The 24,163-nt window shown below is 44.3% G+C and overlaps 1 protein-coding gene across 2 annotated transcripts in view; it reads left to right on the top strand.

The window, feature by feature from the left end:
- The first annotated feature begins 3,885 nt into the window (after window positions 1–3,885).
- LOC115092795 (scavenger receptor cysteine-rich type 1 protein M130-like) overlaps window positions 3,886–24,163 on the top strand; it is a 111,476-nt gene continuing 91,198 nt past the window's right edge. For both annotated transcript variants that reach the window (XM_029604115.1, XM_029604114.1), the window contains exons 1-2: window positions 3,886–4,079; window positions 16,172–16,302. In XM_029604115.1, coding sequence (XP_029459975.1) covers window positions 4,034–4,079; window positions 16,172–16,302 — 177 coding nt within the window. In that variant the 5' untranslated portion in view covers window positions 3,886–4,033. The remainder of the gene's footprint in view (window positions 4,080–16,171; window positions 16,303–24,163) is intronic.

The raw sequence follows: 24,163 nt of genomic DNA, 5'->3' as shown, positions 1-24,163 counted from the left end.
GGCACCAAACGCTGGGCCTCAGTAGAAGCAGGGGCCCGGGAACACTGTTGCCTTCCAAAAAAGGAAATGTCGCCACCCCCACGAACGCGGCTCTGCCCCTTGCAACGCCGGGCCTTAACCGAACCCGGCTCAGGCGGGGAAGCCGCGCGCCACATGGGCCTTTGTTGGGCGCGCGCTGCTTGCTGAAGGTTAACGGGGATGAGCGGTGCGCGGGGATGAGCATCGCCCGGGCCGCAGTGGCTCTTGCCTCGCTCGGCTCCGGCAAATGAAGGAACGCACAGCTAACGGGGGCCGAGGCCTCAAGGACCGCCGGGTCACTAATCCGCAGATGGACCAAAATTAAAATGGCCTGCCTGCTGAGGGGTGAGGTACGGGGGGGGGGGGGCACGAGGATGGGGGGGAGGCTCGGCTCGGGTCCGCTCTCACCAGAATCGGAAAAGGGGGAGGCACTTTTTGCAACATTGGAACATTGTTTGCTTTTTTGACTGCCGCAGCACACTGAACCGACGATTTCAATGGTTATCCACTATGACGCCTAGATCTCTTTCTTGGGTTGTAGCACCTAATATGGAACCCAACATCGTGTAATTATAGCATGGGTTATTTTTCCCTATATGCATCACCTTGCACTTATCCACATTAAATTTCATCTGCCATTTGGATGCCCAATTTTCCAGTCTCACAAGGTCTTCCTGCAATTTTTCACAATCTGCTTGTGATTTAACTACTCTGAACAATTTTGCATCATCTGCAAATTTGATTATCTCACTCATCGCATTTCTTTCCAGATCATTTATAAATATATTGAAAAAGTAAGGGTCCCAAAACAGATCCCTGAGGCACTCCACTGCCCACTCCCTTCCACTGAGAAAATTGTCCATTTAATCTTACTCTCTGTTTCGTCTTTTAGCCAGTTTGCAATCCACGAAAGGACATTGCCACCTATCCCAAGACATTTTACTTTTCCTAGAAGCCTCTCATGAGGATCTTTGTCAAACGCTTTCTGAAAATCCAAGTATACTACATCTACCGGTTCACCTTTATCCACATGTTTATTAACTCCTTCAAAAAAGTGAAGCAGATTTGTGAGGCAAGACTTGCTTTGGGTAAAGCCATGCTGACTTTGTTCCATTAAACCATGTCTTTTTATATGTTCTGTGATTTTGATTTTTAGAACACTTTCCACTATTTTTCCTGGCACTGAAGTCAGGCTAACCGGTCTGTAGTTTCCCGGATCACCCCTGGAGCCCTTTTTAAATATTGGGGTTACATTAGCTATCCTCCAGTCTTCAGGTACAATGGATGATTTTAATGATAGGTTACAAACTTTTACTAATAGGTCTGAAATTTCATTTTTTAGTTCCTTCAGAACTCTGGGGTGTAAACCATCTGGTCCACGTGATTTACTACTCTTCAGTTTGTTAATCAGGTCTACCACATCTTCTAGGTTCACCATGATTTGATTCAGTCCATCATTACCCATGAAGACCTTCTCCAGTACGGGTACCTCCCTAACATCCTCTTCAGTGAGTTCTCTTCCAAGTCTAAGGAACCATCTCCCATCAACGCAGAAGATGACCTAGAATACAAGGCTGAAGCCATTCTTGATGTCCGAAGACGAGGCAAGACTTGGGAATACCTTCTTTCATGGGAAGGTTTCGGCTCAGAAGAAAGGTTTCTGCGACTCCTCCTGCTCCCTGTGGACGTCTGGCTGCTGCGGCGTCTGCCCGCCGTCCTCTCCGCCGTCCCCGGATCGGCTTGGGTGCTGCCTCCCGCCATGCTTCTCAGGTACCTTAGGGCGTGCACGCCGCGCAGCTCTCTTTCTTATTTCCTCTATGGCACGAAGCTCAGGGGCGTACCCCTGTGATGACATCATGCTGCCTGGATATTTAAGCCTGTTGTTTATTGCTAGCCTCTGAGTTAGCAACAGGAATTCCTACGGATGGGATTCGCTCTCCGTACCCAGCTACTCTGCCTCCAGCTTCTATTTGGATCCTTTGCTGTTAACGAGGTACCTGCTCCTCGGGGGCCTCTCTGCTTCTTTCAGGTCACTATCAGGAACCGGTACTCGCTCCTCGAGGGCCCATGTTCCCTGACTCGCTGCCTGTGTCCATCTCCTCTTCTACTTGGAAGAATTCACTACACTAATAAAAGATATAATCTGTGTTTGTGTGTCCAGAGCTGAGCCTGACCTGTGGCCCCTCACGCCCCTGTGGGCGTGGTCAGCTACCACCGTGTCCAAGGGTCCACCCAAACCCTACAAAATATAACACCCCACAGCAGCACTGTCATTATTGGGAGTCCGAGGCTGGAATGGAAGGTAGGCTTTTACCAGCCCTGTCCATCAAGGCCTTGCGGGCCTTCCTGATTGGGGGGGGGGGGGGGGGGGTGAGAGTGTGCATGCTGTGGAATATGCATATGCACGGTTTGCACACCCGGTCGTGCCAGGCCTGTAATAATACATACATGCACATTCGGGCGGATTTTAAATGCCCTGCTCGTGTAAATCCGGCCGGATTTACGCGAGCAATGCCCTCGCGCGCCAGCGCGCCTATTTTACATAGGCTGCCGGCGCGCGCAGAGCCCCGGGACGCGCGTAAGTCCCAGGGTTTTTTAAGGGGGCGTGTCGGGGACATCACCAAATGACGCGGCGTTTCGGGGGCGTGATGCGGCATTTGGGGGGCGGGCCCAGGGGCATGGTTTCAGACCGGGGCGTTCCGGGGGCGTGGCCGCGCCCTCCGGAACAGCCCCCGGGTCAGGACTTGGCGCGCGCGGATTTACGTCTGCCTCCGGCAGGCGTAAATCCATGGATACAGGTGGGGGGGGGGGGGGGTTAGGTAGGGGAAGGTGAGGGGGAGGGCGAAAGAAAGTTCCCTCCGAGGCCGCTCCGATTTCGGAGCGACCTCGGAGAGAACGGAGGCAGGCTGCGCGGCTCGGCGCGCGCAGGCTGCCCAAAATCGGCAGCCTTGCGCACGCCGATCCCGGATTTTATAAGATACGCGCGGCTACGCGCGTATCTTATAAAATCCAGGGTACTTTTGTTTGCGCCTGGTGGGCCAACAAAAGTACGCGATGGCGCTATTTATTAAAATATACCCCATTATGCATATTATTTACACACACATAAATTTGGGGGAGGGGGGGTAACCATTTCCATAAGCTGCTAAAGAGGCTGAGGGATGCAGGAAGCAAACATGGGAGTGACAGGATTGAAAAGGACTGACAGGAGATAGTATGCCATTAATGGGAGGAGTATGGAAATTTTAAGGTGTACATAGAAGTGTAGCAAATGATGGCCCGTTGGTCTGAGGGAATCAGTGGCATCTCTAGAGAGAATTATTTGGTGTGTGGGTGGTGGGCGGTGATGGTAGGGGCCAAGCTAAGTATGGAGAAAAGCAAATCAAAAAATGACACTTCCACAAATCACATCCATCCCCCCAGCACAGTCCCCTGCCTATGTTGGCTCTAAAAGACACAGTAATAAAAAATTCCCATCAGCCTTGTGTGCAATTTGAAAACAAAAAAACAGGCCAGTTTCATCTTTCCCGTAAAACTATGCTTGAAATTATTTGCTGTTCTAAATCAAACAGTTCTTCAATGTGGATAGGAGAATAAAGTCTGGAATCTATGCATAAAAGGCCAGAATCTCAATATAAACCGTGCTCCTCCAGTTCTGTAGTACATTCCGCATCCACAGACTTTGGATGGTTCCCCCTTACAACTCATCGTTATGTCCTCAGCTAGAGAGAAGGAGGGAGGAGGGCAGGCTCTCGATACAGGAGTAAGGAGGGCATTCGCAAAACAGATCGGGGGGGGCGCCCACTCCCCCGATCTTCAGCCCAGCGGCTTCTCCTGCTGCTAAGAGCCCTCCGCTCGCTGCCCCACCCCTGCCGCCCTTGTAACCTGAAGCTCCTGCAGGGGTGGAGAGAGAGAGGCGTCATAGGGGAGGGGCTCAGGTGGAAAGGAAGGAGGGCAGGTGTACGGAAGCGAGGGAGAGGAGCTCCCTCCGGCCGTTACTCATTAACCGGCTGCTATGGATTCCTCGCTGCTCTGGCTCCTGGGGTGGCTGCGCCTGTCTGGTGAGCGAGGGGGAGGGGGAGCGATTGTGGGTGGTGGGTGGGGGGCGGCCGGGCCGGGGGCCGCGGAACGGGACGCGCGTCCGAGTCCACACCCACGTTCTTTCTTTTGTTGCTTGCGCGTTCAGCCGGGAAAGGCTGCTCCAGACTCGAGGGCTTGTGCTATTCAGGAATAAAGTCCGGCCTGAGCAGGGCAGAGATTTCTCTCATTATATTGCTGGTGGTGTTTTCGGAAAGCATTGTATGCTAGCCTCAGAGAAGCGTTCACTTAGTAAACATAGTCAATGAAGGCAGCAGCAGACTCAAATGGTCCATCGTGCGTGCCCAGCATTAGTTGATTGGGTGATAACTGCCGCCCCCGTGCAGGTTGCCCCAGGTTTACCCCTTTTTTTCCCCCATTTCCATCCTCTAGCAATTAGAGACCCTTTGTGTTTATCCCATGCCCTTTTACATTCCGCTACTGTTCTTGTCTACACTATTGCTCCCAGGAGGGAATTCACTGCATCCAGTAACCTTTTCCATGAAGAAATACTTCCTGACATTGTTCCTGAGTCTACCCTTTTTTGTAGGCCAATGCAATATTGTGTGCTCAGGCTAGGGCACAGGTTAACCCGCACTTGGATGCACATCCATGACCTCTGATGTAATAAGGGGATCAGCATAGCCGATGTACACAACCCTCAAAAAATGAACTCCAGCCTGGATCTGGCCTTAAGTCTTGAGCCGCTCTTAAACCTGCACAGAAAAGCAGAAAATACTGATTTTCTGTGGTTCCTCCAACTTAATATTGTCCCAATATTAAGTCTGAGGAGCCACAGAAAAGCAGCAACATTCTTTATAGTGGTCGGGTTAGGAAAACGGATGCTCAGTTAGCGAACATCTATTTTCCTAACCTGTGGCCGGGTACAGGTTAGGAAGTCGGATGCTTGTAAAATTGAGAGTCCATTTCCCTAACTCGCGCATGGCCACGTCTCCTGGGTGCCCGATGCCATGGACGCGTTAGGGGTTTTAAATTAATCCCCAGCGCGTCCTTTTCAGCACGGTAGCTCATTTGCTTATTGCATCGAGCACCTAAGAGAGGTGAAAGTGCATGTGATTAAAAAAAACAGGTGCCCAGTTTGGACTCACATTTTTTACATGCACTTTATTGCATTGGCCTGATGGAGTTTCAGATAAATGCTCCCTATTTCTACAGATTCCTTTCCATTAGAAAAGTTTTGGTTCTTCTGCATCATTTATACCTTCTGTATCATATCTCCCTAGTCTCTCCTCCAGAGTATACATTAGATCAGGGGTCGGGAACCTTTTTGGCTGAGAGAGCCATGAACGCCACATATTTTAAAATATAATTCCGTGAGAGCCATACTTACTACAACCCCCTACTCTCCTGACGCCCCCATGACCTGCCAAATTAATTTACTACAACCCCCCCCCCCCCAAGACCTGCCAAAAGTCCCTGCTGATCCAGCGGGGATCCAGGGCTCACAGACAAATCTTTAATAAAAAAGTAAAAATCTAACAAAACCCCCCACCCTCCTGATGCCCCCCAAGACCTCCAAAATTAATTTACTACAACCCCCACCCTCCTGACCCCCCCCAAGACCTGCCAAAAGTCCCTGGTGGTGCAGCGGGGGTCCGGGAGCAATCTCCTGAACTTGGGCTGTCGGCTGCCAGTAGTCAAAATGGCGCCGACGGCCCTTTGCCCTCACTATGTCACTGGGGTCGACCAATGGCGGTGGTAGCCCCTGTGACATAGTAAGGGCAAAGGGCCGTCGACGCCATTTTGATTACTGGCAGCCGACGGCCCTTTGCCCTTACTATGTCACAGGGGCTACCGCCACCCTTGGTCTACCCCAGTGACATAGTGAGGGCAAAGGGCCATCGGCGCCATTTTGACTACTGGCAGCCGACAGCCCAAGTCCAGGAGATCGCTCCCGGACCGCTCCTGGACCCCCGCTGGACCACCAGGGACTTTTGGCAGGTCTTGGGGGGGTCAGGAGGGTGGGGGTTGTAGTAAATTAATTTTGGAGGTCTTGGGGGGGGCGTCAGGAGGGTGGGGGATTTTGTTAGATTTTTACTTTTTTATTAAAGATTTGTCTGCGAGCCAGATGCAGCCATCAAAAGAGCCATAGGTTCCTGACCCCTGCATTAGATGCTCTCTTGGAGCAAAACAAAACCATTTGGTCCCGCTTCCATCCAGTGTTTATTCTAGTTAAGATCTGGTCTCCAGAAGTGAGCGCAGTGCTAATGAATGTTTCTCTGCAGTTTAACTGAGCAAACTCGGTTCAATGCCTTTTTCTCCCAGAGAGCATGGAAGGTTAGTCCCATCAATGCTCCCTGTGCTTCCAGCTGCAGGTTAGGCAGAAAGTGGGAGGAGAGGGGGATAAATGTTAAGTCTGGAAAGCACCACAAGGGATATTTTCATGTTGGTGACTTCTTGGAAGAAATCCATCAATAAAATAGGCTCTGTGGAGGGCAGCATTGTTATCTCAAAAGGCAAGCTCCCTTCTCTAGCACTAGTCTTGGATACAAAATCAAAACTTTGAGAGAGAGCTGCATGGATTTAGAGGCAATTTTAAAACAAAGCCTGTGGGTAATTTTTTATCCTTGAGCATAAAGAATATAAAGACATGCCATACTGGGTCAGACCAAGAGTCCATCATGCCCAGCATCCTGTTTCCAACAGTGGCCAATACAAGTCACAAGTACTCTGCAAATATCCAAACATTAAATAGATCCCAGTCTACTATTTCTTATTGATTAATAGCAGTTTATGGACTTCTCCAAACCTTTTTTAAAGCCATTTACACTAACTGCTGTAACCATATCCTCTGGCAATGAATTCCAGAGTTTAACTATGCATTTGAGTGTGAAACAACTTTCTCCAATTTGTTTTAAATGAACTACTTGTTAACTTCATGGAGTGCCCCCTAGTCCTTTATTGGCTGAGAGAGTAAATAACTGATTTACATTTACCTGTTCACGTTCTTTTATGATTTTGTAGACCTCCATCATATCTATCCTCAGCCGTCTCTTTTCCAAGCTGAACAGCCATCACCTCTTTAGCCTTTCCTTGTAGGGGAGTCATTCCATGCTCCTTGTCATTTTGGTCGCCCTTCTCTGTACTTTCTCCAGTGCAACCATATGATGTGGCAACCAGAATTGCACACAGTATTCAAGGTGCAGTCTCACCATGGAGTGATACAGAAGCATTATAAGAACATAAAAACATAAGATATGCCATACTGGGTCAAACCAAGGGTCCCTCAAGCCCAGTATCCTGTGTCCAACAGTGGCCAATCAAGTTGCAAGTACCCAAACATTAAATGAATAAATCCCAAGCTACTAATCCTTATTGATTAATAGCAGTTTATGGACTTCTGTTCTAGGAACTTATCCAAACCTTTTTTTTTTTCAGTTTTATTTATAATTTTCCAAAATTACAAAGAACAAATCTTTGCACAGAAACTTCGAGAGTTTAACAAAAATAAAGAAAACAATTGTATCATATAACAAGATCCACCTCTAAATTTAGACCTTCCAACCATAAAGAGGGTATGAAAGAAACACAGGAGATACAAAATAGAAAAAAAGAAAAAAAAACCTTTAGGAAATTAGGCTGACATGACCTAAACCAATTCCTCAAATAGGAAAGTCACAACTTATATCAAGAAGTCACTGGAGAAATGACCATTTTCTTCCCATCAATACAGGATTTAAGATGTTCTGGAACATAATATATATAAGAATCGTTCCCCAATTTTACAACACACAAGAATATCTGAGTAAAAATGAAGCCCCTAGACCTTGGACCTTCAAATATAAAGCCAAGAAATTCCTACATCTCTCTTGTGTTACTCTAGCCAGGTCAGGATAATTCCTGACTGTTTGTCCCAAAAAATCAATCGGCATATTTTTGAAGTAACTTCTCATAATAAAAGAAAAACTATGCTCACTAAAATAAGAAACTAGTAACGTAGCCCTCCCAATTATCTCTACAGAAGTGGATTCAAGAAACTGAGCTAAATTAAGCAAATCCAAAGATTGCTTGTGTGGCATCCCCCCCCCCGACTAGAAATCTTAAATGGAAGAAAGCGTATTTTATTGATAACAGATATAGACTCAACTGGAAGATGTAAAATGTCCAAAAAAAATGTCCTAAGAGTCATCTGGGGCAAGTTACCCATTACTCTGGGAAAATTATTAAGTCTCACAATTATCCCAGAAAAAAATCTCCACACACACTTCCATCTTCTCTCCATCTTCAGGAACGCCTCCTCCATTAGCAGGTAAAGGTACTTGCATAGACATTGTAGGAAAATATAATCTCGGGATATTTTCAGAAGCAGCCTACGGCGTATCCGTTTGACTCCCTCTTGCACGTTCCCTGCAGCACATCCTTCAGCAGCTCCCAAAAGCGAGTTAAACTGGCCCTTGAGAGGCACATCATGGAGCCTGGCAGAAGTGAGCCAAAAAATCTCCAACATAAATTTCACATTTTTCTTAAATAACTAAGTAGTAAAGCTCACCTTAGAACAGAAGCAAGCAAACAGAGCTCAATCCCTCTTTTCTATCCATGCATTCAGTTGGGCCTCCTTCAAGTTTGGTTACATCTCATTCATTCATATATTTAAATGTACTGCTGTGGTGCCAAGCAGAAAACCCGGCCAAAAAACAAGAGCCACTTGGAGCCCCTATTGCATTCGGCATATTATAATGTATGTGGGACTTGGGCTTGGTCCTCAGAAGGCCATGAGTAAACTGAATTACAATTGCAATATAGTATTTCTCATTCCAAAACAGCACTAATTGCCAACACTTAAAACAATGACAACCCTACCTATGAAAACGCAACAATTCAAATATTACACAAGGCTCGACAACCCCAATAGATCTCCAGTTAGGAAAACAGAACAAGCTAAGCTGCTATAAATCCCTACACAGAAACTACATGATAGTAGAATCTTCACCTTAATCACACATGTATAACACAGACAGACCCTCACAAAATAAAGAATAAAGAGACCATAAAATATTCATAGAAATGTGCAGACAGAAAATGAATTGGAAACTGCAACAAGCGAGACTCAGTATACAGTGCAACAATGGAAAAACAGAAACATCACCATTCCTCATAAAACATCAAATGATGATGATAATGGTAAAACCATACTAATATAATGAAATATTTGAAAACGGCTAATGATCAGAACATCCCATAATTAAAAACTCACATAAAATTTTTAAAACATTTCCCAAACATTAGTAAAATATTTTAAAACAGCAGACGCATCAAATAATATGATGTGTAAATGTGCATGTTCATTAGAACAGTGGTTATCAACCTTTTTTTCTACTGGGACACACCTGGCAGATAATGCTTACAGGTGAGACACACTGAACATTTGACCATCATGGGGCTAAATGTAAGCATATACTCTTCATCCTCAGGTACCCACACCTGCTCCCCCCATCCCCAGCAATGGATGCAGAGCAGAACTAGGATATTTCAAATCCAACTCACTATATAAAAAAGATATTCTGATTCTGGTGCTATCTCAATAACAGAAACACAAACTCCCTTACTACCAGGCGCATTGGAAAGCACAAAACCTGAAAAATAAAAACACTCGGCACATCTGTAGCAAACCTTCCATACCATTGCAACATTAATGCCCTTCCTATGACAAGGCAGCAGTGCAGCACCAATGCATGTCCTATTGAGAATGAGAAAACGCAACAAAGAAGATTGATACAGGTGGGGGTGCCTGTATTTGGTTCTCTCCTAACTGGTTCCTCAGCAGGGGAAGGTAGCTCAGTGAGTCCTCCTCAGGCTCCTCCTGGTCTGGATTCTTCTACCTTTCCTGGGTAGAATTTTTCCAGGGGTTGCAGTCCGTCCTTCAGGCGCAGTCCTCAGCCCCGTCCCATGCTCCTCGGGCAGAGGCATAGGTGGGAACCTTGCGTGGACCTTTGGTTAAGGGCTGGAGCACCCCCTATAGCGGCAGTGGAACCTCTGGATAGAGATCCGGATGGCATGGATGATAACACCGAGCCTGCCTCTCTTAAGGATGGTGAAATTCCCCCCCCGGGTTAGCACCGTATAGAACTAACGTTGCAGTTCTTTCATAGGGATGAACTGCCAGCTCTGATTTCACAGACCTTGACAATGCTTGGAGTCCCTGGGGCAGATTCAGTGTCTGAGCCAAAGAGAAATTACATTTTGGTTTCCTTGCGTAAAGCCTCTTGTTTTTTCCCCTGATGGAGGCCAGTCAAGAACTGATTGATCTTGAGTGGGGCACCCCAGAGGCTAATTTCAAAGGGGGTCAGATTTTGGAAAGCCTGTTCCTCTGGATCCAGTGGTAAGAGAGCGCTTATGTTTTCCAAAGGTAGAAGCGCTTGTGTGTGCAGCCTCCAAGCAGACCACTATTCCTGTGGAAGGAGGAGCGACTTTGAAGGAAGCTCATGATAAAACAGAGTAAGACTATTCTTAAGCAAGCATTTGAAGCCGTGGCAATGACTCTACAGGTCGCTTCTTGTTGTTCCTTGGTGGCTTGCTCCTGTTTGCTTCTCTCCCAGGAGGTCGTTGACTCGGGGGTAAATTCCAGGGCAATTATGAAACATAGAAACTAGAGATATAAATCGGAACCGGAATCAAGATTCTGCTCTTTTTAGAATTTTTGCAGGATGGCTTGAATAAATGCTTGGCTCTTAATTCCTTAAAGGTACAAGTAATGGCTCTTGCCTGTTTCAGGGGTTAGGTAAATGGTGGATCCTTGTCTGCTCATCCTGATGTGGCCTGTTTTATGAAAGGCATGAAACATCTTCGGCCTCCCTTGCTGTTTCCTATGCACTTATGGAGTCTTAATTTGGTTTTGGAGTTTTGGGTGGGCTCTACGTTTAGCCCGTTAGGTACTCTGTCCTTGCGGTTGCTGACCTTGAAACGATTTTCCTTGTGGCAATTTGTTCTGCGTGTAGGGTTTCCGAACTGCAGGTCTTGTCTTGCTGGGAGCCCTTTCTCCAGGTGACTCCAGGGGTGGTCCAGCTGCGTACTGTTCTTTTTACCGAAGGTGGTCACAGGGTTTCACTTGAATCCGTTCATCTCCCTGCTGTCTCTGGACAGAGAGAGAGAGACAGAGGAGTATCGTCTGTTGAGACCCTTGGATGTCAAGAGACAAATTGTCAGATATCTGGAAGTTACTGAGCCTTTACAGAAGTTGGATCGCCTCTTTGTCCTTCATCTTGACAGGGAGAGCCAGCCTTGTGGGCTACAATCATTCACTGGATTAAGGAGGTAGTTACGGCTGCATATGTGGATTCTGGGAAGCCGTTACTCAGTCCAGTTAGGACTCATTCTTCTTGGGCTCGGGCAGTGTCATGTGCAGAAGTTAGGTTGCTGTCTCCTGTTGACATTTGCCGAGCTGCGACGTGGTCCTCCTTACACACTTTTTCCAGGTATTATCGTCTGGATGTGCAGGCCCAGGAAGACGCAGCCTTTGCACGTGTGGTTTTGACAGGACCACAGGCAGCCTCCCGCCCTATGTGGGAGTAGCTTGGGTACATCCCACTTGTTCTGGATTCATCTGACTGGATGCTAAGAAATGAGAAATTACTACTTACCTGATGATTTCCTTTTCTTTAGGACAGTCAGATGAATCCAGCTTCCCTCCCTTGGGTGTCGGATGGTTGCTTATTGATCCTCCTGTGTGCTGACACTTTACAGGGCTTACTGGTATTACACCAGTCTCTAGGCTAGTGTTATGACTTTCTTATCTGAGCTCAGTTTTGGCTTCTGGCTGAGTATTGACGTGGCTATCTGTTTTTACTCAAGTTTTATGCTAGTCTGTCCACAGTTGCTTTTAAAGAGAATACTGGCAGACTGATGTCATGGCAGGGGTATATATATACTGTGACGTCAGCTTGCTTCATCCATCTGCTGGTTCTGGATTCATCTGACTGTCCTAAAGTAAAATAAATTATCAGGTAAGTATCTCATTTCTGCTGTAAAAAGTCTTTCATCTTAGTTGATTCAAACCTTTAAATTTTAAAGAGTGTTTCTTTCAGTGGGTTCATGCTTAAGCTAACAAGTTTAACTGATAAAATGCTGTAGAGAAATCCAGATACACGTTTGTGTGCACAATTACATACAGGTACAATGGATCCCTTTCTCAAACAGCTTACAGCCTAACAGGTCACAGGGAGTGAGTATCCAAGTATAAAGCTTTAAACAATATGTTGTGTTCTATTTGATTGTTCTCTATGGCTTCAAAGTTTACATTTTATAAAAGTGTTTGGACAGGTGCTATAATGTTTTGGTTAGTAATCCACTTATTTATTAGATGACGCCTTGGACACAGACCTTGGTGAATGGTAGTCATTTTGGGATTTTCGTTTGGCAAGCAGGCCTATTTTTGTTTAGAGGAGGAGATGGAAGTTGATTTTTATGAATTCTTCAATACGGTGCACTTTGTTTTACTTAACTTTTGCTAAAATCTGGACATTTTGAAAGGCAAGCTGGCACTTTAAACATTTTTTTTCTGTCTTCTCTTGCACACTATGTGCTAGTCAGAAGCAGCATATTTCTTTATTGGTGCTCTGGATTAAGGAAATATGTCTCTTTAATCCGGGAAAATGAGAAACAGGCAGCATATGCCTTTTGGCCCTGTGCTCTTTGCAATTGTCAGATCTTGTTGGAAAGAATGCATTGCATCCAGTCATTTGTGAAAATGTTAAATGGAGGTTGTCCAGATATATATATATAATGAGTCACGATATTGCAGTGGTTGTCACTGAAACTGTATGGTTTGTGGTGTCTGTGTGAATGGTTAACGCACAGTGGTAGTTGTCAAACCAGTTCTCAGGGGCATCCTAGCTAAGCCGGTTTTCAGGTTATCCCTCATGAATATGCATGAGTCGCATTTGCATTCATTCGGACTAAAAACCAGTTTGGTACATACCAAGCACTCATGCATGTTTGGGATGGGTAGCTTGAAAACCAGACTGTCTAGGGTGCTCCAAAGACATGAAAACCCCTGTCCAAGCTTACATACATATTGATCTACCAGCTTATGAAATGACACTTAGGGCTTCATTCTTTAAGCCTTTCTCCCCCCCCCCCCCCCCTCATTCTTCTCTATGGGGTAAAAAGCTTAGGGCCCAATATTCAACGCAAACTAGATATGAAGTTTAGAAAACGTCCTGCCGCTGGGTGGTGGCCCTGGAGGCATGTTTGCAGCGAAACAGCTAGGTTGAAGCTAACCAGCTAGATTTAAGGAGGTCACACTATTCAAGATCTATCCCTTAGTGCATCAGTGGCCAGCTCCAGGTCTCAAGAGCCATAGAGAAGTCTGGTTTGCAGGACATCCACTACCCCTCTGTTGTATGCAAATAGGTCATGATATTCATTGTAGATATCTTGAAAAATAGGAATCTTTTCTGACTCGAGGACTGGAGTTGGTGACCCCGGCTTAATAATGGGGGTCTTTCAATGATCTAAATAAGGGTACCCTAACTGGGGGAGGGGAGGGGTGCGGGAAGAATGCGATGGGAAACATTCAAATAGCTGTAAATAAAGCAGCATCTGAAGCAAATGTTTTCCAGTGGGCAGGAAGTTCTAGAAGGAAAAAGTCAGGGTAAGGGGCCTATCCAAGGCGATAGGAAATATTACTTTGCAGAAAGGGTGGTGGATGCATGGAAGAGCCTTTCAGTGAATTGCTGGGAAGGGGTGGCTCAAGGCAATCTGCTGCCTGAGACCAGGGCTGAAATGGTGCCCCCCCCCATTCCCCAAGGCACGGCACATGTGAAATCACCCCGAGGTGCCCCCTTGCAGTCTGGCCCTTCGAGGATCTGCAATGCTGGGGGTGGGGGGTAGAGGCAGGGGTCAAGATTCCCAGAGTGGCGAATAGCGTGTCAGAAATAATATTTCTAGTAAGCTGGCAACCCTGCCGCCTGCCTCAGCATCTGCCTCCTGGGGATGTGGGAGCTGGGGCGATGCCCTCTTAGGGCCAGTGCAAGGGTATAGGTGCGCTAGGCAAACCTTTTGTCCCCTAACACAATTCAAAACTATATATGTTTTCATTTTAACATTTTTTTTATTAACTGCTTTCCCATCCCAAAAAAGTAGAGTTGCAGAAATCCACTTCTTATCCCTGGGATAAGCAGCTTGGAATCTATCCACCCCTTGGGATCCTGCCAGGTACTTATGACCTGGATTGGCCACTAGTAGGGGGGCCAACTGGCTCCAGGTTTTCAGGACAGGCTGATCCAGGCTTGGTTTTATCCCCCTGCATGCAGGGACTTGCACTCTTGTTTTTCTAAGGGATTGCAATAGGGAAATCAGAGCAACGAGTCCCAGCATGCAATGAGATAAATCCAGGAGTGGATCAACCTGTCCTGAAAATCTGGAGCTAGTTTGCAACTCTAGCCACTAGGGATGTGCATCGATTCCTCCCTGAGGGGAAAACTGGCAGCGATTTCCTTTGTCAAAAAAAAAATAAAGTGCCATCCCTCCCTCCCTCTCTCCTTTTAAACCTGATTAGGTGAGTCATATGGGATATGCCCAAAGAAATGTGGAAGTGTGCATTTAATAACTGACCACACACTGGGCTTCCTAAGTTTGTGAAAGCCAGGTCCCCATAATGAGAGCCGAAGGCCTGGATCCTAACTCGTGCTCTTAACTTTGCATGCGATGTTAAGATTTTGTTCTACTTTACTGATCTGATTTAATATGTGGTAGGACTTCTTTCAAGATCGATCGGCCTTTACATGTTCTCTGCTCCAGTGGTCAAGCTCTCTTGGAAGCTCAATCTCCTAAACTGGTTCTCCTGTCTGAAGCTCTTGAGAGAGCTTTCTCTCTTGCGGGCCTTACAGTCTTGAATTTGCTGCATTTTCAACCGCGCTCTATCGTTTTAGGTCACAAATCTTTTCAAAAACATAACTGAAAGCTTACTGATTTAGATAGATATCTGCTCCATCAGGGTAGGTGATGCTTGCTATGATTAAGCCGCCTTAATTTGTTCTTCTCTGGTGACCCGATAATTGTTTGGTTGTTGTCATTTTCCATGTTTGTATTTCTTTTAAACAGGAACTTTTTTTTTTTTATATAACTTGCTGTGAATAAGGGAGTAATACAATTTTTAAATAACAACTGTTGTCCTATGTGATATTGCAAGTAGTTAGTAAGTCGGGAAACATGACTGTTTTGCAAATCAGCGTTTTCTAGGTTTCACTCTCTATTGTCTTGTCATCCTCACACAGCTCACTTGGCAATTGTTCTATATCAATTCTGGCTTTTATTTATTTTTTTTATTGTAGCTTGTGAACTGCTGAGGTAACCATAAATTCAAAGGAATGCTCGAATTGCTCGAGACCAGATTTTGTCACTTGCAATAAAATGAAACCCTTTTTAATGCACAATTTTTGGGCCAGAAGCACTCTGAATTTATCTCTGTAGGTTTTATTTTAAGGTTTACAGCCTCTGCAAAGAAAATGAGCATCTTGCAGATGAGTGAGGCACTGCCGGTCTTCAGCTGGACACAGCAGTTGGGCCGTTTGGGTTCTGCTGTGGGATCTGCTGTGTCCTGTGTACCTTCTTTCTGGTGAAGCAAGTTGTAGGCAAAACCTTCTCATTGAACTAGCTTAATGCCTTTGGGACTAGCTTTTGAGAGCTGTACTTCTCTCAGCACTGACCTGTAGCATGGCAAGCAAGCTACTTTTTCTGGAAAAGGGAGCAAGTTATGGGCAGAGCAAGCTTTTATTTTTACTGCCAACTGGAATTTGTGTTCATTTGGTACAGCGACACATTTGTATTGACCTTTTGTTGAGATCTGCACTTACGGGAGAGAGAAAGTTAAGCTAAACCAGAAATTGTGTGGATGAGGTGGTGGTGGTGGTGCTGATGGGGGGGGGGGGGGGGGTTTCTTTGTATTCAGATGGGAAAACAACTTCCCCAGTACTCCCCAGGATGAGTGGTTATAAACAGATAATGCAGTCATGACTAATAGGAGTGCCTTGAATTTCCAGCCCTGTATTTTATAATGCTCTACTGTTAGGACTGCTGTGGTTATTAATGAGACACTGTCTCTGCTTTCGCTTTTCAGCTGCTGTCGTCATCGCGGGTGGCATTCAGCTTCGGAGTTCCTTAATGAGCCTGCACAATTGGACCTGGTCAGTAGGCGGACGTGAATGTGAGGGGCTGGTGCGTTTGTCTACAAATGGAACCCACAGTCTGGTAATGACACTACCACTACGCCTCCTATTAATCATTTCTGTAGCACTACCAGAAGTTCGCAGCACTATAGACACAACACAGTGTTTCCCAACTCTATCCTGGAGGCACACCTAACCAGTTTGGTTTTCAAGATATCCACATTGAATGTGCCCAAGATACATTTGCACACAATGGAAAACCAATTATGCAAATCTGTCATGCATACTCATTGCTGCAATCCTGAAATCCCAACTGGATAGGTGGGTCTCCAGGAGAGGGTTGGGGAACTCTGGCATAAGAGACAGTCCCTGTTACCTGGAATTTATAATCTAGTGAAGCAGACACATGAGACGAGTATACAGGGAAAGAGAGGGTAAAGATTTAAAGCCATCTCAAACCTTGAGTCTGTAGATCATTTATCTGAGTAAAGCTGCAAGACACCTTCCGGTTCTCCTTTTAAATATTTCAGGAAACCACAGCACATTGTACTGACTTGAGTATTATCACACTAGACAGCATAACCCAAGAATATAATTCAGACTTGTAGGTGATTTCACAGAAAAATATGGTTAAGAAGTTGTGTTCTGTTCTAGTCGGCAATTCTGTTATTTGAAACATCTAACTTCAAGGTTCATTAGACGGTAATGAACCTTCTAGCTAGGTCTTTCAAATAATGTGTTCTAGCCATGTTTTTGGTGTTAAGCCAAAAAAAACCCAGTTCTTTTTTCAAATAGGTTAAAAAAAGAAGTAAAATTAGGCCTTTGGTAGGGGAAACTCACTTTTACTCTTTACTGTTTACCAGACCTGTATTTAGGCACAGGCAACATAGGCAACTGCTTCCAGTGCAAACGTTTTTTAGGCATTAGAGCATCTCAGCCGCTGCCAAACCTAAATCCAGGCCTGCCTGCTGTGGCACTGTTTCCTCCAGCTAGAAAAATCAGCGCGGGGCCTTCAGCAGCCCTCGTGCGCTGATGGACGCTGCGGTTCCCCACCCCACACGTGAGTTGCCTTGGTAACGGGAAGCCCGTGCGGGAGGGGTGGAGAAGGACACTACAGGATTCTTCAGTGTGCAAGAGTGGCTGAATGAAGGCACTGAGCTGATTTTTCTTCATCTTCAGTTACTGCTGCGAGCTGAAGGTGAGGGGGATTTGGACATTAGGGATTGTTAACCTCCCCCCCCCCCCCCCATTTCTTCTGGGCGCACACCATCTTAATCGGGCCCTGCTCTTTAACTTGTCTGCACCTACAGTACACTACAAAGAGTTCTTGTTTTCCCAAGGACTTGCACTTCCTTTTGGAAGGAGAAAAGCTGCAAAGATTCAAAAACAAAAGTCTATTCACATCCAACAGTGCCTGCTAGTGTTGAACAGTTACTCCAGTCCTCTAGGCTAATGTGCAGACTAGACTTCAAGATGGATATACTTCACATTTAAAATTATTCAAAAAACAGTATAATCCACATTTAAAGTCGACACTGACAGCGACAGAGCATTGCTCTAGATTGTTTTGTTTAGTTCACCAGTTCGCTGTATTTTGTGGTGTATTTTTGATATATTTTAGACTTCAAGAGGGTCAGGAATGTCCTGACCCAAGTGGATTTTACTCATAGATTCCAAGAAAGTGTGGTGCCAAGGTAATGGTAAGATGTGTCCATGGGAAAGTAGAAAGCTGCTCGTTACCAGTCCTGTAGCTTTATTCCTGTAAGTTATGAAATGATGTTACATCAGTTTAAAGGGGATATAAGGTCCCAGTGAGGCTCTGGATTCTTCTGGCATCCGTCCACCAGGAAAGCAAAACAACTTATCTCTATCACCCTCTCCTGAAAGTCTCTCTGGACCAGGGCTTCCCACACCTGGCCTGGTGACTCCACAGCCAGTCGGGTTTTCACAATATCAATGAATATGCATACAGTGGAAACTTCATATATGCAGATATATCTCATGCATATTCATTATGGATATGCTGGCTGTGGTGTCATCAAGAAAGGTTTGGGAATCAGGTCTATAGACTTATCTCAGGGTCCTCATACACCCCCTGCTAGCAGATCAGCCAAGCTGCATGTTCGGAGTGGTGTACTGCACTTTTCACTATTTCCTGTGTGAGGGCATGGATTTAGATTAAGTAGGCAAAGGGATCTTGCAAGGTAGAATCAGACCTGTATGTTATGTTGCATTGAATTATGTAATATTGTCAATTTAACTTGTGCATAAGAAATTTAAAAAAATGCATTTTATAGAAAACTGTCTTTCCATGAACATTTACTTTATTCAACACACATCTTATTGATAAACAGAAAATGTTGTACATTATATTGTGCCTCAAAATTCATCAATATGAGTTTTGTTACCCTAAGATAGAGGATTGACCAAGACCTGGTCCAGATCCAACCCCCAGTCAACCCTCCCAGTCTCTTTAAAAATTGGGTGAAAATCCAGCTCCCTATGGATGTCACCAGATTTTTGTCTAGTTTTGATATATATTATGCATACATGAACCTATTTATTTCTTCTAATTATATACTGCCTAATTCATATAAGACTCCAGGCAGGTTTACAAAAAACATAAAACAATGTCATAATTTCAATATATATTACTTATACAGTAACAGAAAATAAAAAACTTAAAAATGACATAATTACATAAATCCACCCTTCATGCTAAAAATAACTGATAGCAATCAACAGATTGAAACTCTCATTACAATTTCTAATCTCCTCTATTAAGCTAAAATAAAATACTGCGCTTTACTATGTTTGCAAAGGTTCAGACTTCCGTAGATACAGAATTCCATAAGACTGGTGTCCTCTATGAGAAGGTTTTATTTTTTTGTGGTTCATTCACTTCTTACTTGGAGAATTGTGCAACCAATTTTCTTGCAAAGTTCCATTTTGGATCATAGTCTGAAAGCCATTCTAAATACTTTGGGGCCAATCCATGGAAGTATTTAAAAACAAAAGGGTGAATTTTAAAAGCCTGGCGCGCACCAGAACCAGGAGATTCGCAAGTATGTCTGGCTGGCGCATGCGCTGCGGATTTTAAAGGTCGCCTGGGTACGCACACAAATAAGAACTTGCAAAAAAGATGTGGGGCAAGGTCCGGGCAAGAAATGGACAGGACATGGGTGGTTCCGGGACTTTACCATGGAAAATGCATGCGCCGGGGTTCCCTGCCGTGTAACTTTAGTAAAGCTATGGATGACGTGTAAGTAATAAAATAAAAAATTCTAGGCTAGTCAGTGGGATTTTAAGGGTTGGTGCTAACAGGGTAAAAGGGAGGCTATTTAACTAGGGGGGTTAGGCAGTCCTATCCCTTACCAGGACAAACTGGGGAAACTGGTGATTGCATCAGCACACATCTACTAAGCTCCCCCCACATGCACATGCCTATTTTATATCATGCGTGCCGTTTAAGCTGCTTAAAATCTATCCTAAGAGAAACAGGCAACCAATGTAAACACCTGAATACAGGGGAAGTATGATCTCTAGAGATGTGAATTGGAACCGGAATCGGCTCGGATTCCGGTTCCAATTCACATCGTGTTTTTTTTTTTTTCCGTCCAGCCCGATCACGGTTTTGTTTATCGGCTCCGCCCGAGCCGATAAACAACCCCCCCCCCCCCAAAAAAAAACCAAACAAACATTTTACAGGTACCTGGTGGTCCAGTGGGGGTCCCGGGAGTGATCTCCCGCTCTTGGGCCGTCGGCTGCCACTAATAAAAATGGCGCCGATGGCCTTTGCCCTTACCATGTGACAGGGTATCCGTGCCATTGGCCGGCCCCTGTCACATGGAGGGAGCACTGGATGGCCGGCGCCATCTTTAAAAATGGCGCTGGCCATCCAGTTTTATTACATTGGCCACCTTGTTTTGGATGAGATTAAGACTGGAAATGGTTAAAAATATTTTGGGCTGAGTATTGTCGAGGAGAAAAAGCAGTTCTGATCTAATTTTCACCACCTATCCTTTAAATTTTAAAAGCCCTGAGCATGCCAAAACCGCAAGATACATGCACAAGCCAGGCCGAAGCGCACTGAGCAGATTTTAAAAGATGCTTGCGTTCGCACGTATCTCCCACTCATGCAGAAATGAAAAGGTTTGAAAAGGTGTGGGCATGTCAGGGGGAGGGCCAAGAGATATACGCGTAAATATGTGCACAGGCACGTGCCACGCAGCTTTACTACTGCTAGGGATGTGTGTAAATAATAAAATCTAGGCTAGTCAGTAGGGTTTTAAGTATTGGTGCTAAATGGAAAGGGAGACTATTAAATTAAGGGTGTCTGGAAGCCCTTCCCTTAACTGGATGAACTGGGAAAACTACTCATGGCGTCAGCGCATGTTTCTTATAAAATACTCCCACTGATGTGGCAGATGCAGCATTTGTGCGCACATGCGTGAGTCCATTTAAAATTGCGTGTACATGTGCATACAACCTATTTTATAACAAACATGCATATCTTATAAAAGTCATTTATTTTATTTATTTATTTAAAAGTTTTTATATACCGCACAATGGGGTAGGAGTCTATCCATCTAGGCGGTTTACAAGTTAAAACATACACAAAATTATTACATACAGCAATTAAAATACAATTACAATATAATACTTAGATTATGCTAGTAGAATTGTGGTGCATAGTACATAGATCTTAGTATAAGTTGTATGCGCGTGTAACGAGGTGGGTTTTTTGAATTCTCTACGGTTTGCTGTTAATCGGATATGATCTGGGAGAGAGTTCCATAATGTTGGACCAGCTACAGAAAAGCACGTTTTCGTGTTAGTGATAGACTGATAGATCTTATTGACGGAATTTCCAAGGTACATTTGTCGAGAGAACGGAGCTGTCTGGAAGGCCTGTATATTCTTAGTAATGAGCATAACCAGATGGAATTAACATTGCATAATAGATTATGTATTATGGACAAGATTTTGTATGTTATACGAAATGATATTGGGAGCCAATGTAAATATTGTAGGTGTGATGTGGTCTCTACGGGATACATTACATAACATACGAGCAGTTGCATTTTGTACAAGTTGCAGTGGTTGTAATGTTGTTTTGAGGTAGACCGAGATATAATGAATTACAGTAGTCTAAGGTGGATAGAATAAACGCTTGAGTAACTAATCTGAAATCGTTTGGGAGTAGTAACGGCTTAAGTTTTATTTAACGTGTATTTTAAAAAAGGATTTTTTTTTTTTACTGTTTCAGATATGTTATCAATCATTGCTAACCTGGAGTCAATGAATACTCCTAAATTTTTTCCATGAGATTTTATTGTGATAATGGCCATATCCCTGGGCGCAGGCCGTCGAGTGCGTGCACATGTACGCCCATGCGTCTGTTTAAAAGTTACGTCCCTGAATAATAGAACGTGGCATAGGTGTTTTTCTTTGCACCCTTACGTTTCTGGAGTAAATTTATTTCCTGTGAGGTTTGTTTTATTTATTTATTTATTTATTTATTTATTTATTTTGGCCTTTTACTTTCTTTCATTGAATAGCAGCAGTGATATTTTTAAATGTGATCAAGAGTGTCCGGTGGGGTGTATTAGTGATTGGTTACTTAGTTATTTCACAATTAAGATTTAATGAAGACTTCAATTTGAAACACATGGTTCTGTTTGGTGATGGATTTATTGTGCTTAATCCAATAATTTTGACAAATAGTTCTTTGGCGGAGAAGGATTATAATACTAACTTTTCCAGGCAGCCAGTTCTTATCAGATGGCTATCTAGGATATTGGTGTTTACAGAGATTGTTTTCCAAACAGAATTTTCATAAACGGCAGACCTGATTTGGGGAAAACTCTTTTGAAAATAGGAGATGTGATGCTTTTTTAATTCAAAAAACATGGTTATGGCACAAACTGGTGACCCTTATTTTTAGGCAGTGGTGGCTCTGGAAACTTTTGTATTGGGGAGGGGGGGCACAGTGAATTTCAGGGTGAGCAAATGCCTTTCCCTCCCTCCAGCCAATCAAAAAGGTTCAGCTGGGAGGGCAGGCTCCCTGTCTGGAGGCCCTCGGCAGCCACCCCTGTTTTTAAGCAAGGACTTTCAAGAAGAATGCGCACAGTTCAAGTCAGACACTTATTGTCATTGGATAGCACCAAGCATCCTGAGCAGTAAGTCTTAGACCCAAGTGGGCCCTGAGTGCAGGAAGAGAGCTTTTTACTACCATAGTCGAGCGCACTGTATAACCCGCCCTCCGACGCGGGTTAAATAGGTGCTAGTCCACCCCCTAATGCAATGGGGGGATTAGTGCCTATTTAACCCGCGTCGGACGCGGAGTGAATGTAATAGCGCTCATCACATGCAAATGCATGAGAATGAGGCTATTACTCCTTCACTCCGCATGCAAAAAAATAAATATGCGTCTCAGGCGCACATTTATCGCTCAGCTATTAATGCCTTCCTGGAGCAGGCGTTAATAGCTGAGCGCAGGTAAAAGTACAGAAAAGCAGAAAAAACTGCTTTTCTGTACTTCTTTTATTTAAGTAAAAAAAAACCCAAACACTTGGCAGACTGCCGATTTATAAAGACCGACGCCGGTAAACTCGGCATCTGTTTTCATAACTGGCAGTCTGCCAGTAATGAAAATGGCCGCTGATAAACTTGGAGTTTACCGGCGTCGGTCTTTATAATCGGTAGCCACGGCGGGGTCGCTTTAGCTTGCACGACCTTAGCACCTCCTTGCTAGTGCGCCCCCCTAATTTGCGTATTGCATGGTGCCCCCCCTTGTGGGCGCCATGCGTGCATTAAGAAAATGGGCGCTGAAAAGTCAGCGCCCGCTTTCCGCAAAAAATATTGCATAGGCCCCATAGGCTGCATTCATTTGGTGTTAAGGAGCAGAGTGGTCAGCAAGATTGATGTGTACCACCTGTACCTATGTGAGGGTGGGTTATTCTGCTCTTGCTGCTTAAAGCTAAAATGGATACTTTAGCAGTGGCATAGACCATTAATAGAAGTTCCTTTTCCAGTACACTTCAGACTTCTCAGGTTGTGACATATTTTCTTTTTTTTTTTTTTAACCGGATATCTACTTTCATTTGGAATTTCCCCCAACTTTCCCCTCTAGATGTCAAAAAATTATTATTATTATTATTTATTTTTTTTTTGCAGGAGGAGAATGGGGAGGAAATTAAGATATTTGCAAATAGCTTTGCCAGCATTCTGCAAGATCTGCAGATTTGACAAATTAATTTGCCATAAACAGACAGGAATATTTCCAGGCAAAAATTAGAAAAATGGGCCATATTTATTTAAAACGCCTAATCCAAATACAACTTGTCCAGGGCAGATTACAACACCAAGAGACGCAAAACATACAAATGACCAAACATTGGCCAGTACTTTCACAAACGCAAAAAAAAACCCCCAAAAACAAAAAACCCCCTCAATTTTGCTGGTTTTCTACCTGCCCTATCAAAGTTTTTCTCTGAGTGGCAAAATAATTTGCAGATGCTTTTTTACAGAGAAAAAAAGCTTAGTCCAGCATACTTCCCCCATTCAGGATTTAAAGGAACTTTGGAATTTTGGGGTCTCAGAAATGAGAAGCTAAAGTCATTTTTTTTTTCATCAGATCTAACAGTGCCATCTCAATATGCAAACAAAAAAAGCGTGACTAATCTTTCAAAAAAAAAAAAAATGCAAGGGTGAACAAGTTAGTTTTAATGTTCAGTTAAACTGAAAGCTGTGGATGGCAGAGTATTCTCTAAATTTGCCAGACCTACTGCAAGAATGTCTTTAAAGCAAAAAAACCTAACACGACACGGATTGGTGATGACTAAGCACTTTCCCGTTCGGCAGCTGGAAACTATAAAAGGTAAAATTTCTTTCAGTAGTAGTTTTTCCCCTTTGATACCAAAAGAAAAAATAAATTGGCT

This window comes from Rhinatrema bivittatum, chromosome 5 (genome assembly GCF_901001135.1).
Source record: "Rhinatrema bivittatum chromosome 5, aRhiBiv1.1, whole genome shotgun sequence".
NCBI lineage: Eukaryota > Metazoa > Chordata > Amphibia > Gymnophiona > Rhinatrematidae > Rhinatrema > Rhinatrema bivittatum.
This window is presented reverse-complemented; position numbering and strand designations above follow the sequence as displayed.